At 41.2% G+C, this 12,872-nt stretch overlaps 1 protein-coding gene across 1 annotated transcript in view; it reads right to left on the bottom strand.

Moving 5' to 3' along the window:
• Positions 1-12,642, bottom strand: part of LRP2 (LDL receptor related protein 2) — a 169,007-nt gene extending 156,365 nt beyond the window's left edge. The window contains 1 exon segment of the mRNA XM_075609138.1: positions 12,398-12,642. Coding sequence (XP_075465253.1) covers positions 12,398-12,488 — 91 coding nt within the window. The 5' untranslated portion in view covers positions 12,489-12,642.
• Positions 12,643-12,872: the final 230 nt, after the last annotated feature.

Here is a 12,872-nt window from a genome sequence, read left to right as displayed (position 1 = left end):
ATGTAAATATAATGTTTCTTTGCCATTCAGATTACATTAATGCATTTAATACGTTAAAAGCGAATCACAATTTAAAAGATTTATTGAAAGTGCTTCACATGATCCACATAATACACTGTTTTTCCTTTCCACAGATATGACTTCTCTATTATGCGCTTAAACATGTAGACATGGTGTATTTAGGAATCCAAGAAACTAGGAAGGAGTCGACACCCCACCTATGCTCCCATCCCCCATTCATTCATAATATGAAGCACCATGGACATTTTCATAACAATGAGGCTTTGTAACCTGGTTTAGAATAACAATGGTGAAATGGTGCATTGTGTGAAAATACTGGAAGGATCTTCAGATGTGTTTATTTATCTTAATAGGCCAATAAAAATATTTCATCCAGAATAATATTGACACAACACAAACAACACACATTTCAGTGGATAATACTTATAATATATATTACATTCAGATATCAGAAATTTTTAAAATACATGGAAATGAGAACTTCATACATACCGTTTGTCTTTCACTATTACTAGAAATATACTAGAAATATTCTACAATTAAACTGTTTTTTGAAGGCGTTAATCGTTCCTAATGTTCAGTATACTCTATAAATAAGTGTGTTGTTTTACCACATCATAAATTGTAAACAAAATAATAATTATTATTTTATTATGGGACAAACACATTTCTGTAATATTTGAAGTACTATTTGAGATCCAGAGTGTACAGTTTCTAAATTTGATTGATTTTGGTTATCATTGAATTACCAGTGAAAATATGCAGAACTGTCAAATTACTCAATTCACGAGTCTCACTCATTTTTACCATCACCCTTATCAGGACCACTGACAGGGGGGAGAGCCAGGACAAATGTCCCGGGCCTGGTGGCTGTGAGGGACCCGACTGGCCGGTTGATGCTGGAAGTTGGCCCAACTTCTGCACCTAGCTGCCGTGCCTCAGGTTGCCGCTGCCAGACCCCAGATCCCCGCTCTCCCCAGCTGCTGTCTCCTCTTCTCATGTTAGGACTGCCTCTCCCACCAGTACGTGGCAAAAGGTTGTCCTGAATTCCGGGTGCACCCAGCATCCGGCGCGAGAGGACAGCTTTGGGAGAGGCAGCCAGAGCAGCTGGGGAGAGCTGGACTCCAGCAGCGGGGACCAGAGGCCGGGCCTCTGGTTGCTGCCGTTGGGCCCCGGCTGTCCCCAGCTGCTGCCTCCCTCTTCCCACACCATGCCTCTCTCTCCAGCGAGTAGGTGCTGGAAGCTGATTGCACCCAAATGTCAGGCCCAGCTTGGGAGATAGAGGCAGGCCCGATGTAGAGAGAGGCAGCAGCTGCTGGGGCGACCGTAGCCCGGCAGTTGTGACAACCAGAGGTAAGTGGTAATTGTATTTGGGGGGAGGGTATTGGTAATTGTATTTGGGGGGAAGAGTAGTGGTAATTGTATCTAGGGGGGTAGTGGTGATTGTATCTGGGGGGTAGTGGTGATTGTATCTGGGGGTATATTAGTGGTAATTGTATCTGGGGAGTAGTTGTGGTAATTGTATCTGGTAGGGTAGTTGTGTTTGGATCAGGGGGGTTGCATCTTGGGGTGTGTGTAGTGGTGTCTGTATCTAGGGGTGCAGTGGTGTCTGTATTTGGGTGGTAGTGTTGTCTGTATTTGGGGGGGTAGTTTTGTATTGGAAGTGGGTATTGTGTATATATTGGATGGGGTTGTATGGCTAAAGGGGTGAATTATGTGTGTGGCCAGGGGGGGATTGAGGGTGCGGGATTGAGTGAGAGGGGGTAATTGAGTGATAGCAAAGGGGGAGAGAGAGGAGATAGGGGTGTTAGAGAGGGAGGGGGAAAAGAGAGGGGAAGAGTGAGACATAGGGGGGAGAGAAATACATGTGTGAAAGGGGGGGGGAAGGGCACCGACACAGGGGGGGGGAACACTGACACGGGGGGAGGGCTGGGCAAAGCTCTAGTCCTGGCCCCCAGGAAATCTATCAGTGGCCCTGACCCTTATCAATGGAGCCCAACTCTTGGAAGTTAGAACATTACTAATTAAATATCACTTTGTGTCAATAAACCCAAATATGTCTCTCATATGGACCCCGAGGCCATGACAGCAAAACATATGTTTTCATTTAAAATAAACAGCTATTTTAGAAGATTCCACTTTGACTTTTCCGAAAATGTTTGACTGCATTCTAATACTCACTGAAAAATCGTAAGAAAATAAGTAAATTAGGCACAGATTAGGCAATGTATTGTTAGAAGTAAACTACATAACGTGTTGGGTTTTTTTTGCGGCAGAGGAAGGATTTTAAGCACAGCCCTGTGGATTGAATGAAAGAGAACAGGGTATTGACCAGTAATACACAACATAACAAAGCACAGGCCCACACTGACAGGAAGGGAATCTCCTGTACTGTTGTGAATGTGTAAGCACCACGATGACCACTGTGTTGTTGGAGAGGCCTAAGGTCTACCAGAGCCCATGCAAGAAATACACAGCAGGTTTCTCTAGCAGCAATTTGGTTCAAGGAGATTGGAAATGACAGTAAATGACATAGTAAGTTGTCCTGTCTCAGGCCAGTTACAACCTGTCCTCTGATGGAAAAATAAATAAGTATAATAAAAACATAAACTTGTTGCGAATAGTGTTGCATTACAATATACATAGGGTGACCACATTTTGCAAATGAAAAACCGGGACACATAAAGAAATTATTAATACAACAAATGACATTACTAAAAAAATGAATATTATAATGATATGTATCTAATAGTGTCACCATTTATGCTGTATTATTCATTCTACCTCTTCCCATTCTCTCTCTACCTTCTCCCCCATTCTCTCTATCCCTCCCCTCCCCCATTTTCTCTCACCCTCTGCCCCCATTTTCTCTCACCCTCCCCCCATTCTCTCTCTCTCTCCCTTCCCCTCATTCTCTCACCCTTCCCCCCAGTCTCTCTTCCTTCCCTCCCATCCCCCATTCTCTCTCCCTTCCTCGCCCCCATTATCTCTCGTCCTTCCCCTCATTCTCTTTCCCCCTCCCCCTTAGTCTCTCTCCTTTCCTCCCCCCATTCTCTCTCTCCCTTCCCTCCCCCATTCTCTCCTTTTCCTCCCCCTTCCCACCCATTCTCTCCCTTCCCTTCCCTCCCCCATTCTCTACCCACACCCCATTATCTCTCTATCCGCCCCCATTCTCTCTCTGACCTGCACAGACACAGACACTGACCTGCACAGACATGCACACAGACAGATCAACACAGACACACAGCCACTGACCATGCACAGACAGACCTGCACAGACACTGACCTGCAGACACACAGCCACTGACCTGCACAGACAGACCTACACAAACACACACAGACAGAGCAGCACAGACACACAGTCACTGACCTGTGCAGACTAACACAGCCACTGACCTGCACAGACACTCACACAGCCACTGACCTGCACAGACACGCACACTGCCACTGACCTTCACACACTGACCTGCACAGACACACACAAAGCCACTGATCTGCACAGACACACACATACACAAAGACTGACCAACACATATATATCGTGTGTGTGTGTGTGTGTGTGTGTGTGTGTGTGTGTGTGTGTGTGTGTGTGTGTGTCATGTGAAAAAGAAAGTACACCCTCTTTGAATTCCATGGTTTTACATATCAGGACATAATAACAATCATCTGTTCCTTAGCAGGTCTTAAAATTAGGTAAATACAACCTCAGATGAACAACAACACATGACATATTATACCGTGTAATGATTTATTTAACAAAAATAAAGCCAAAATGGAGAAGTCATGTGTGAAAAACTAAGTACACCTTATGATTCAATAGCTTGTAGAACCACCGCATAGCAGCAATAACTGGAAGTAATCGTTTTCTGTATGACTTTATCAGTCTCTCACATCGTTGTGGAGGAACTTTGGCGCACTCTTCTTTACAACGTTGCTTCAGTTCATTGAGGTTTGTGGGCATTTGTTTATGCACAGCTCTCTTAAGGTCCAGCCACAGCATTTCAATCAGGTTGAGGTTTGGACTTTGACTGGGCCATTACAACACCTTGATTCTTTTCTTTTTCAGCCATTCTGTTGTAGATTTGCTGGTGTGCTTGGGATCATTGTCCTGTTGCATGACCCAATTTCGGCCAAGCTTTAGCTGTCGGACAGATGTCCTCACATTTGACTCTAGAATATGAATGGTATACAGAGGAGTTCATGGTCAACTCAATGAATGCAAGTTTCCCAGGTCCTGTGGCTGCAAAAACAAGCCCAAATCATCACCCCTCCACCACTGTGCTTGACAGCAGATATGAGGTGTTTGTGCTGATATACTGTGTTTGGTTTTCACCAAACATACCGCTGTGCATTATGGCCAAACATCTCCACTGTCTTGTCTGTCCAAAGGACATTGTTCCAGAAGTCTTGTGGTTTGTTCAGATGCAACTTTACAAACCCAAGCCGTGCTGCATGTTCTTTTTAGAGAGAAGAGGCTTTCTCCTGGCAACCTTTCCAAACAAACCATACTTGTTCAGTCTTTTTCTAATTGTACTGTCATGAACTTTAACATTTAACATGCTAACTGAGGCCTGTAGAGTCTGAGATGTAAATCTTGGATATTTTGCAATTTCTCTGAGCATTGCACGGTCTGACCATGGGGTGAATTTGCTGGGTAGATTGGCAACTGTCTTGAATGTTTTTCCACTTTTGAATAATCTTTCTCACTGTAGAATGATGGACTTTAAATTGTTTGGAAATGGCCTTATAACCCTTCCAGATTGATGGGCAGCAACAATTGCTTCTCTAAGATCATTGCTGATTTTTTTTCCTCCTTGGCATTGTGTTAACACACACCTGAATGCTCCAGACCAGCAAACTGCTTAAACTTTTATGGCTTTTATAGAGGTGGTCACACTTGCTGATGATCAATTAATTAAGGGCATTTGATTAGCAGCACAAGTCTGCTACTTAGCATCTTAATTCCTATGGAAGCAGTAAGGGTGTACTTAGTTTTTCACACATAGCTTCTCCATTTTGGCTTTATTTTTGTTAAATAAATCATGACACGGTGTAATATGTCATGTGCTGTTGTTCATCTGAGGTTGTATTTACCTAATTTATAGACCTGCTAAGGAACAAATGATTGTTATTATGTCCTGATATGTAAAACCATGGAATTCAAAGAGGTTGTACATTCTTTTTCACATGACTGTATATATAATGTGTGTATAGGGTTGCCAGGTGGCTTTTCCAAAAATACTAGACACAATGGTGAAAGGTGCAATGCACTCGACACACATACCTCTCTGCTCCTTGCTATTTCCTCCTTTCCTTGGCCCCAGGCTCCTAAACCACCTCCTGATTAGTTGCTGCTGGGTAATGTAACCAATCAGGATGGAAGAAGCTGCCCAGCCCCTTAGCAATAGCCCTGCTTTCTCCAGGGAAATCCCACGGTACCCCAAGCCGATCAGGTCACTATGTCCAGAAAGGTAATACCGGACACATACATGTGCAGTATTACCTCTCATTTTTTACTGGACAGAGTGTCCAAATACAGGACAGTTCGGTTCAATGCTGGACACCTGGCAACCCTATGTGAGTATATATACATGTGTGTGTATAGATGTATATGGGTGTATATATATATATATGTATATGGGTATATATATATATATATATATATATATATATATATATGATGTGTATGTGTGTATAGATATATATGTGTATACACACACACAATGTGTATAATATGTACACACACAGTATGAATGGTGTATATATATATATAAATTAGAGGGTCACCTTATTGTTGGGGTCGTCCTATATTTGGGCAAATAAGGTACTTTGCATTTTAAGTCTTTCAAGGTTACATGCCCCAACTGATGCAATGAAGTGTGTTATGTATATGGTGCATATGTGTATGTATATAATACATGCATAGTATCTTTGGTGTACGGTACATGTATGATGTGTGCGCATCTGTATACGGTGCATGTCTCTGTGTATGGTGCATGTATCTGGTGTGCGGGCCGCCTGGTTCTTGGCCCAGTTTGTTGGACTTGCCCCCGGGCTAAAATTTGACAGCCAGCCCCTGGTCACATCCCAAACTTCTTAAAAGGATGTCCATAAGAACTATATAAAGTTAGCAAGCCTTAGGCTACGGCCCCGCTGCCTGCGCTGCACGCGCATCTGCCAGGTTGGCGGCACATGCATCCGAGTTCCCCGGTCTGCAGTGAGCTGCAGGGGGAAAGACGGGGCGGGAGAGGGGAGAGACGGGGGCGCGGCCATGACATCACCCGGCAGGTTTGCCCTCATTGGCTGAACCGCTGGGGGCGTGGCCTAGCACACCATCGCTAGGTCTCATCTCAATTTTCCAGTCTCCTGGAAAAACGCACCGCGTAGCATGGTGGCCGCCCCTCGCAGCAGGCCCGGCCTCATTGAGGGGTGGCTCTTGTCCATGCGGGGGCTGCAGTAGCCAGCGGGGACCAAGCCTAAGGCACCTAGAGACTGGAATGGTGTATTCGTGTCTGACCCAACAGGGCTAAAACTCACACAACCTCTGTTATTCATGACAGCAGCTCTAGCAATGTGAGCTAAACCAGCTGATGGCTAGCACCACTGTCACAGCGTCCTTTTGAGTTCTAATTCTCACTGAGTGCTCATACCTGTACAAAGCACTTTACCCACTTCTGGGATAGAGAACCATATCTAATAAGCAGACCTGCCATGGGACACCTTACAGTCCATTTATTTGAATAGGCTGTAATGTATTTCAGCACCTGCGATGTCTTATGGCAGAACACTGCTTAGTAAATATTGCCTGTCTTTATCCTTTATAAGATTAGAACTACAAACTCAAGTCACTTTGTTCTATTACTTTTTCTCTGCATCGGCTTTATTTGCTTTGCTTCACCTTGTTTTTACTTGTGTTTGTCAGAAAACCTGTGTTTTATTTAATCTCACCTGGGCTCAGTAACTCATAGCCCTCAGTACATATTACTGCATGAGTCTGATTATAAGGCAATGTTTTTTTTTTTTATAAAGTTAAGTTGAAATGTACAAACTCACCTTGTTATCGAACCCACCCATTTTGCTAGCCAATCAGCAGTCAGATGTATCAGGTAAGACAGTAAAAGAGAGGAAGCTCTACCTTGGTGGCCTGAAGCAGCCATGTTGCTTTTGGCCGGGAGGTCAAACCAAAAGATACAGAGAGAGACAGATACAGAGATACAGAGAGACAGAGGGCCTTGGGTCTCATGCCTTTTGGAGGGCCCGCGCTCCCTCCTCTTCCTCCTCATGTTGATGCCTGGACAGGAGAGGGGAGAGCTACAAGAGGGAGCTGGGGAGTCCCCGAACCGGCACAGGACCGTACTGCTGCTCACTTCAAGGTAGAGATGGGGGAGGGGAGGATGGTGTGTGTGTAGCTGGGGGAAGTGTCTGTAGCTGGGGGAGGTGTGTACGTGAGTGTGTGTATGTGTATATAGCTGGCGGAGGTCTTATGTGGAGCGGCCTCCCTTCATCAGCGTTGCGTTGTCCATTACGCATAGCCATGACAATGCAGCTTCGTTACTCTGTGACATCACTGGCGACGTTCCACGTTGCCACGACAACGCAATGTCGTTATACTGTGACGTCACGGTGCTGCTGGAGGAGGCATGCCGCCTTGGGCACCGCCAAAGGTAAGGCCAGCTCTGCTTTGGAGATATGATAGTAGACAATTACAAAGGTGTAAGCTATCAGCAGGTTTAGCTCTGCAGGAGCTGCTGCCTAGAAAAGCAGCGGTTGTGGGTTCTACTCCTGCTGGGCCTGATACCATTACACAATTTCAGTCACTAGGTGCCTTAGGCTCATCAACCCAATATAGTTCTTATGGAGATCCTTTCAGGAATGTATATTTCCCTGAGTACCTCAGGTGTGCTTCTTTTTCAGCACCGGCATCTCTCCCTAGTTTATTTGGAGGGAGGTTTGAGGGGATATATATAGAACTGGAGGTATTACTAAATTTATCCTGGGAAAAAATGTCAAATTAATAAACAATGAGCCTTAATGTTTTGGTGCGGACTGAACTGGTATTTAAAAGGATAACAATGTGCTTTGTGTTGCATGTATCGGAACTGAATTATAATCACTGGCAGAAGAAACAAAATGAAGAAATATAACAAGACATACAGTGTATAAACTGATCATTAATTAACAAGTGGTTTATTTAGTTGACTGTTTTTGCGTTATCCATTAACTATTGACTGCCTGACTCTTTTTCAGTTACAAAACTAATTAACATTTTGCAGTGTTATCAATATATCATCTAATGAGTTATAAATGTGTCAGCTTGTAAATCATTATTCTGAAACCTTTTGCTCTATGAAATGTCCCTAGAAGCACTATACAGGGGGTTCTCAACTCCAGTCCTCAAGACACCCCCAAAAGTTCAGGTTTTCAGGATATCCCTGCTTCAGCACAGGTAGCTCGATCAGTGGCTCGGTCTTTGACTGAGCCACCAATTGAGTCACCTGTACTGAAGCAGGGCTATCCTGAAAACCTGACCTGTTGAGGGGGGGGGGGTCTGAGGACTGGAGTTGAGAACCCCTGCACTACAGGATAATGCATATACAGAAAATGCATCAATTCTAATATTTGTTTATCTAAGATCGTATTAATAATGTATCTATGTTGAAATGGTAATGGATTGTCATTTCTCTTTCATTTACCATACTGATTCAAAGCACATAAGCCATTCAAGAGAATTTCAAAATACTCTGAGTACAAGTTGACAAACATTTGAAAAGTGGGAAATAATTAAAATGATTTAGCATAGTACCAAGAAAGACAAACATTCATTATTTTATCTGCTCATACTGAACACAAGTATGCACATGGCTGACAGATATATCAATTCAGGTGGCTTTATAGGGGGAAAAAAAACTAATTAAAAATTTTTAATGAAATAGTATTTTGGTTTGCCCAAATTAGTATTTTGCTCTTTTCTTGCAAAACTCATAGAAGAAAAATCTAGATTAAAAGGGGATTTCATTGCTCAGATTTCTATTCAGCTCAACATGTGAAAGAACATTTAAGACTGTCTTGTTGAGAGAAGAAAGGTTTTTCATATATCGCACATCAATCTTACTTTACATTGCCACTGATACCTTCTTTCATTTTGGACTTTGCCTTCTAGTGGTTTTCAGTAACTCTAGCAGTCAGTAATCTGACCTGCGGTCCACTCATCTACTACTTTCAAATTTTAACTAGTTTTTGAAAGGTTGTGTCCTATTTCTAACTTTAGGTGATGAACTTGCAAATTCCTTATGTGGATCACTACCCCACATATGGTTATGGGTAAATTATTACAGGCAGATCAAGAAGGCAGAAAGGACATTGTGAAATAAAGAATCAATCCAATTTATAGCCAACAATAATAGCTTTTGGTTAATACATGCATATATATATATATACACACACACACAAACACATATATATATATATATATATATATATATATATATATATATATATATATATATATATATATATATATATATTATGTTTTTAATATATATATTCATTCAATGTCATTCAATACCCTAATTTAATAAACTATTCTTTAAATTACAGAATCTAATTTGGAAAAACAGTTAGAATTACCCTAGTGAATAGCAAGCATCAAATAGCAAAAAGTATGTATCTATTAAACATGTTATGGTATAATTGTTATATTTTTATGACATGCTTATGTGGCCATGAGCTGTGGTATTCAAGTTCCTGATACAGCAAATCAAAATACTGTACCACTTGTGAGCACATTCACATGTCTCAGACAGGTGGAAGGTTTTTGTCACTATTTTACTCACCATAATTTATTTTGTGTCATGTTACAAATACAAATTAGACAGGTCATTTTCTGACCTGACATAATAAATTAGCTATTTGTTGTAAGCACATAGCAGTTCACCATAAATGAACTTACTTTATCTATTACTGTTGAGATTATACATATGCCTTCACCCATGCATTCATCTTTTTGTTGCTTCTAACAAAATGCCACCGTCAGGTCACAGAGACAGCTAATACTCAATTAGTCTGATTATGTTGTATGGTGTCTACTGTATCCCAGAACACTAAACCATCTTAAGTAGCAAAAAGGAAGGAAAACACACAAACATCCAGAAAAACTGTAAAATCAAGCACATTAGGAGCGTGAAAGGATGCAATTTAATTGATCTTTTATACAAAGAACATATGTTTTTTAAGTAACTTTTGTTGCAGCCATAAAGCTTCAAGCTTTTGGTAACAGCTCTGTAAAAAACAAGTCAATTCTAAAATATCTTCAAATCTGCAACTTCTTTCTCTTGTTACTACTATACATTTCCAGAACAAATTGAAGTTGAATTAGAAATGAGTGGCGAGTCACAAAATACTATGGCAATATAGTTGTGTTAGTGTTTACCAGTTGTGTGCTCTCTATCTGGCAGACACCAGAATACTTCAACTATGCATAACAATGTTGCTACATGTATAATACTTGGTATTTTAGATTAATTGTCCAATTTCTAGCAATACAGCAAAAATTACAGCCAACACCTTGCGTGCCATTCAGTTAATGTGTCTGCATCATTACAAATGTATGCTTTTTTTATTACACTACCACTGGCTGATTACTAATTTAATAACTAAATGGCGTTCTTAATGCTGTTGTTCATAATATACTTGGAATTGGGCCTCTTCCCACTGATCAGAAACAAAAAAATTAAAGGTTTCTATAATTTCCTGAAAAAGAGTGAAAGTTAATCCAGGACCTCAAAACACTAATTTAAGTATCAGCTACACTGTATATTGCATTGCTAAAAAATTAACCAAATAAATTATACTTCCCTGTTTGTACAGTTGTAGAGCTCCCAAAGCAAGAACATTACAGATAAGTAAGAAAATCTACACTTGCATTGATTCTCCTCAACAGCTTATGTTCCATAGAAAACAATACATTCAATACATTTGTTGAATATTACCTATCTGCTGTATGTGGGTGTGTGTTGTGATATTACTATTCATATTTTCATGATTGTTGCTGTATAATTATTGGTTATCTTCAGTATGTGGATGTGTGTTGTGGTAATCCCAGTTATGTCTTTGTGATTATTTCTATCTGGTTATTGGGTAACTGCTGTATATGGATGTGTGTTGGGATATTAGCATTCATGTTTTCATACTTAAGTCTATATAAAAATCTATAATAACAAATATAGCAATTGCACTAGAAATCACAGTTGCCAAAGCAAGTTTATGTGGCTGGGTGTTGCTTGCTAGCAGCACTTGCTGTATAATTACTTAGTTGATTCCCTCTAAGAAGCTTACACTAGGAGTTGAGAAAAGAAAGCAGATTACAATGTGAATATGTCTATGCAACCCTGCAGTGGCATTGCCAATATGTGGGCCAGGAAATCAATTTTAACTGCAGTTAAGCCTGCAACAATAGGGTTTCATTTTCATTGTATGGCAATTAAGTTGTTCGCAGGACAAGAGGAATGGTGAAAAAAAAAAAAAGATTTCCAAGCAGCAGCATAGTGAGGGGCAGACTCCATCACAGATAGATTAGTGCCAGAGCCCCACACTCTTTGGGTTGTCTGCTAGTCACATGCTAGCTCTGGTTGCCAGGCAACCGTAAAGCCCAGGGAAAAAGTTCTCTCTGAGAACTTGCAATCTGTGGCTGGGAGAGGCTTTGTGCTACATGCAGACCTAACATCTGTTTATACAGAGATCACTAGCAGTTTCCGAGCAATTTTCACCACAAACACCAATCATCTAAGTGCATAAACAGGGCTATGGTTTTATTTAGCAATAACATGGGGAAAGGGAGCATAGAGGCAATGGGGTTGGACTCAGTGAAAGTAACAGGGGTATAAGCATGGTGTATGGCTGTGTTAATTAGAGGGTGCTTATTAAAGAATGTTACATCATGCATCTCAGAAAGGCTGTTATGTAGGATGAATAAACTTCCCGTGTTCCACAATGGTTGCTTTGCAATGAGCTACCAGTGCAAGGGTCTTATATTAGTGTTATGCTATTGGAAAACATACAACAAATGTATAAAGGAAACACAACAGTTATTAATCCAGTTTCGTAGCAGGGGATCCTACAGAGCCATAAAAACCAAGTTATCAGATCTGTCCAGCACTGAATGGGGTTAAATTTATTGAAACATGTATATATACATTTCTTTCCACTTTAATGAACAATTAAAAAAAATTTTTTAAGTGAATCGAACAAAACGAGTAACATTATCAGACAAAAAATATATATTAGACAGACGATTCGGTGGAAGAACAATTTGGAATGTCTGTAAGATCCCTTATCCTGGGAGATTGGTGGGAAAGTATAACACTGATTGCTGGCTTACCCTGACCATTGGTGTTCTGTATGCAGCAAGTGAGGGTCAGCCCCAGTATGAGGACAGCAGCAGGTCTCTGCATCCTGTGGAGAGCTCCCATCTCTGTCTCATGGAGAGAATGGACCAGCCTGCAGGGATGGAGCTGGTCCAAGTGAGACTACTGTGAACTCCTTAAGTAGCCCAGTAGTTGTCTTTTTTTCTTATCTAGCTAGTTGTGGAAGAAAGGCGTGTTCTCCAGTTGAGGCATCGCGTTTTCAATAAACTCCCACCCTCCAGACATCACATAAAGCTCTTTAGACCTTACAGCCCAGGAACCAGCATAACTCAATCACACAGAAACTGCTAGAGATGCCAATCCACTTGTCTCACATAACGGGCTTTAATTTACTATGTACTTCAATCTGTTACATAGGTGATCTGTCATTCATAGATATATAAAACGGTACTGTATATACAAATAAATCATCTAAACCAGTAAGGCTGA

The sequence above is a fragment of the Ascaphus truei genome, chromosome 7 (genome assembly GCF_040206685.1).
Source record: "Ascaphus truei isolate aAscTru1 chromosome 7, aAscTru1.hap1, whole genome shotgun sequence".
Lineage (NCBI taxonomy): Eukaryota > Metazoa > Chordata > Amphibia > Anura > Ascaphidae > Ascaphus > Ascaphus truei.
This window is presented reverse-complemented; position numbering and strand designations above follow the sequence as displayed.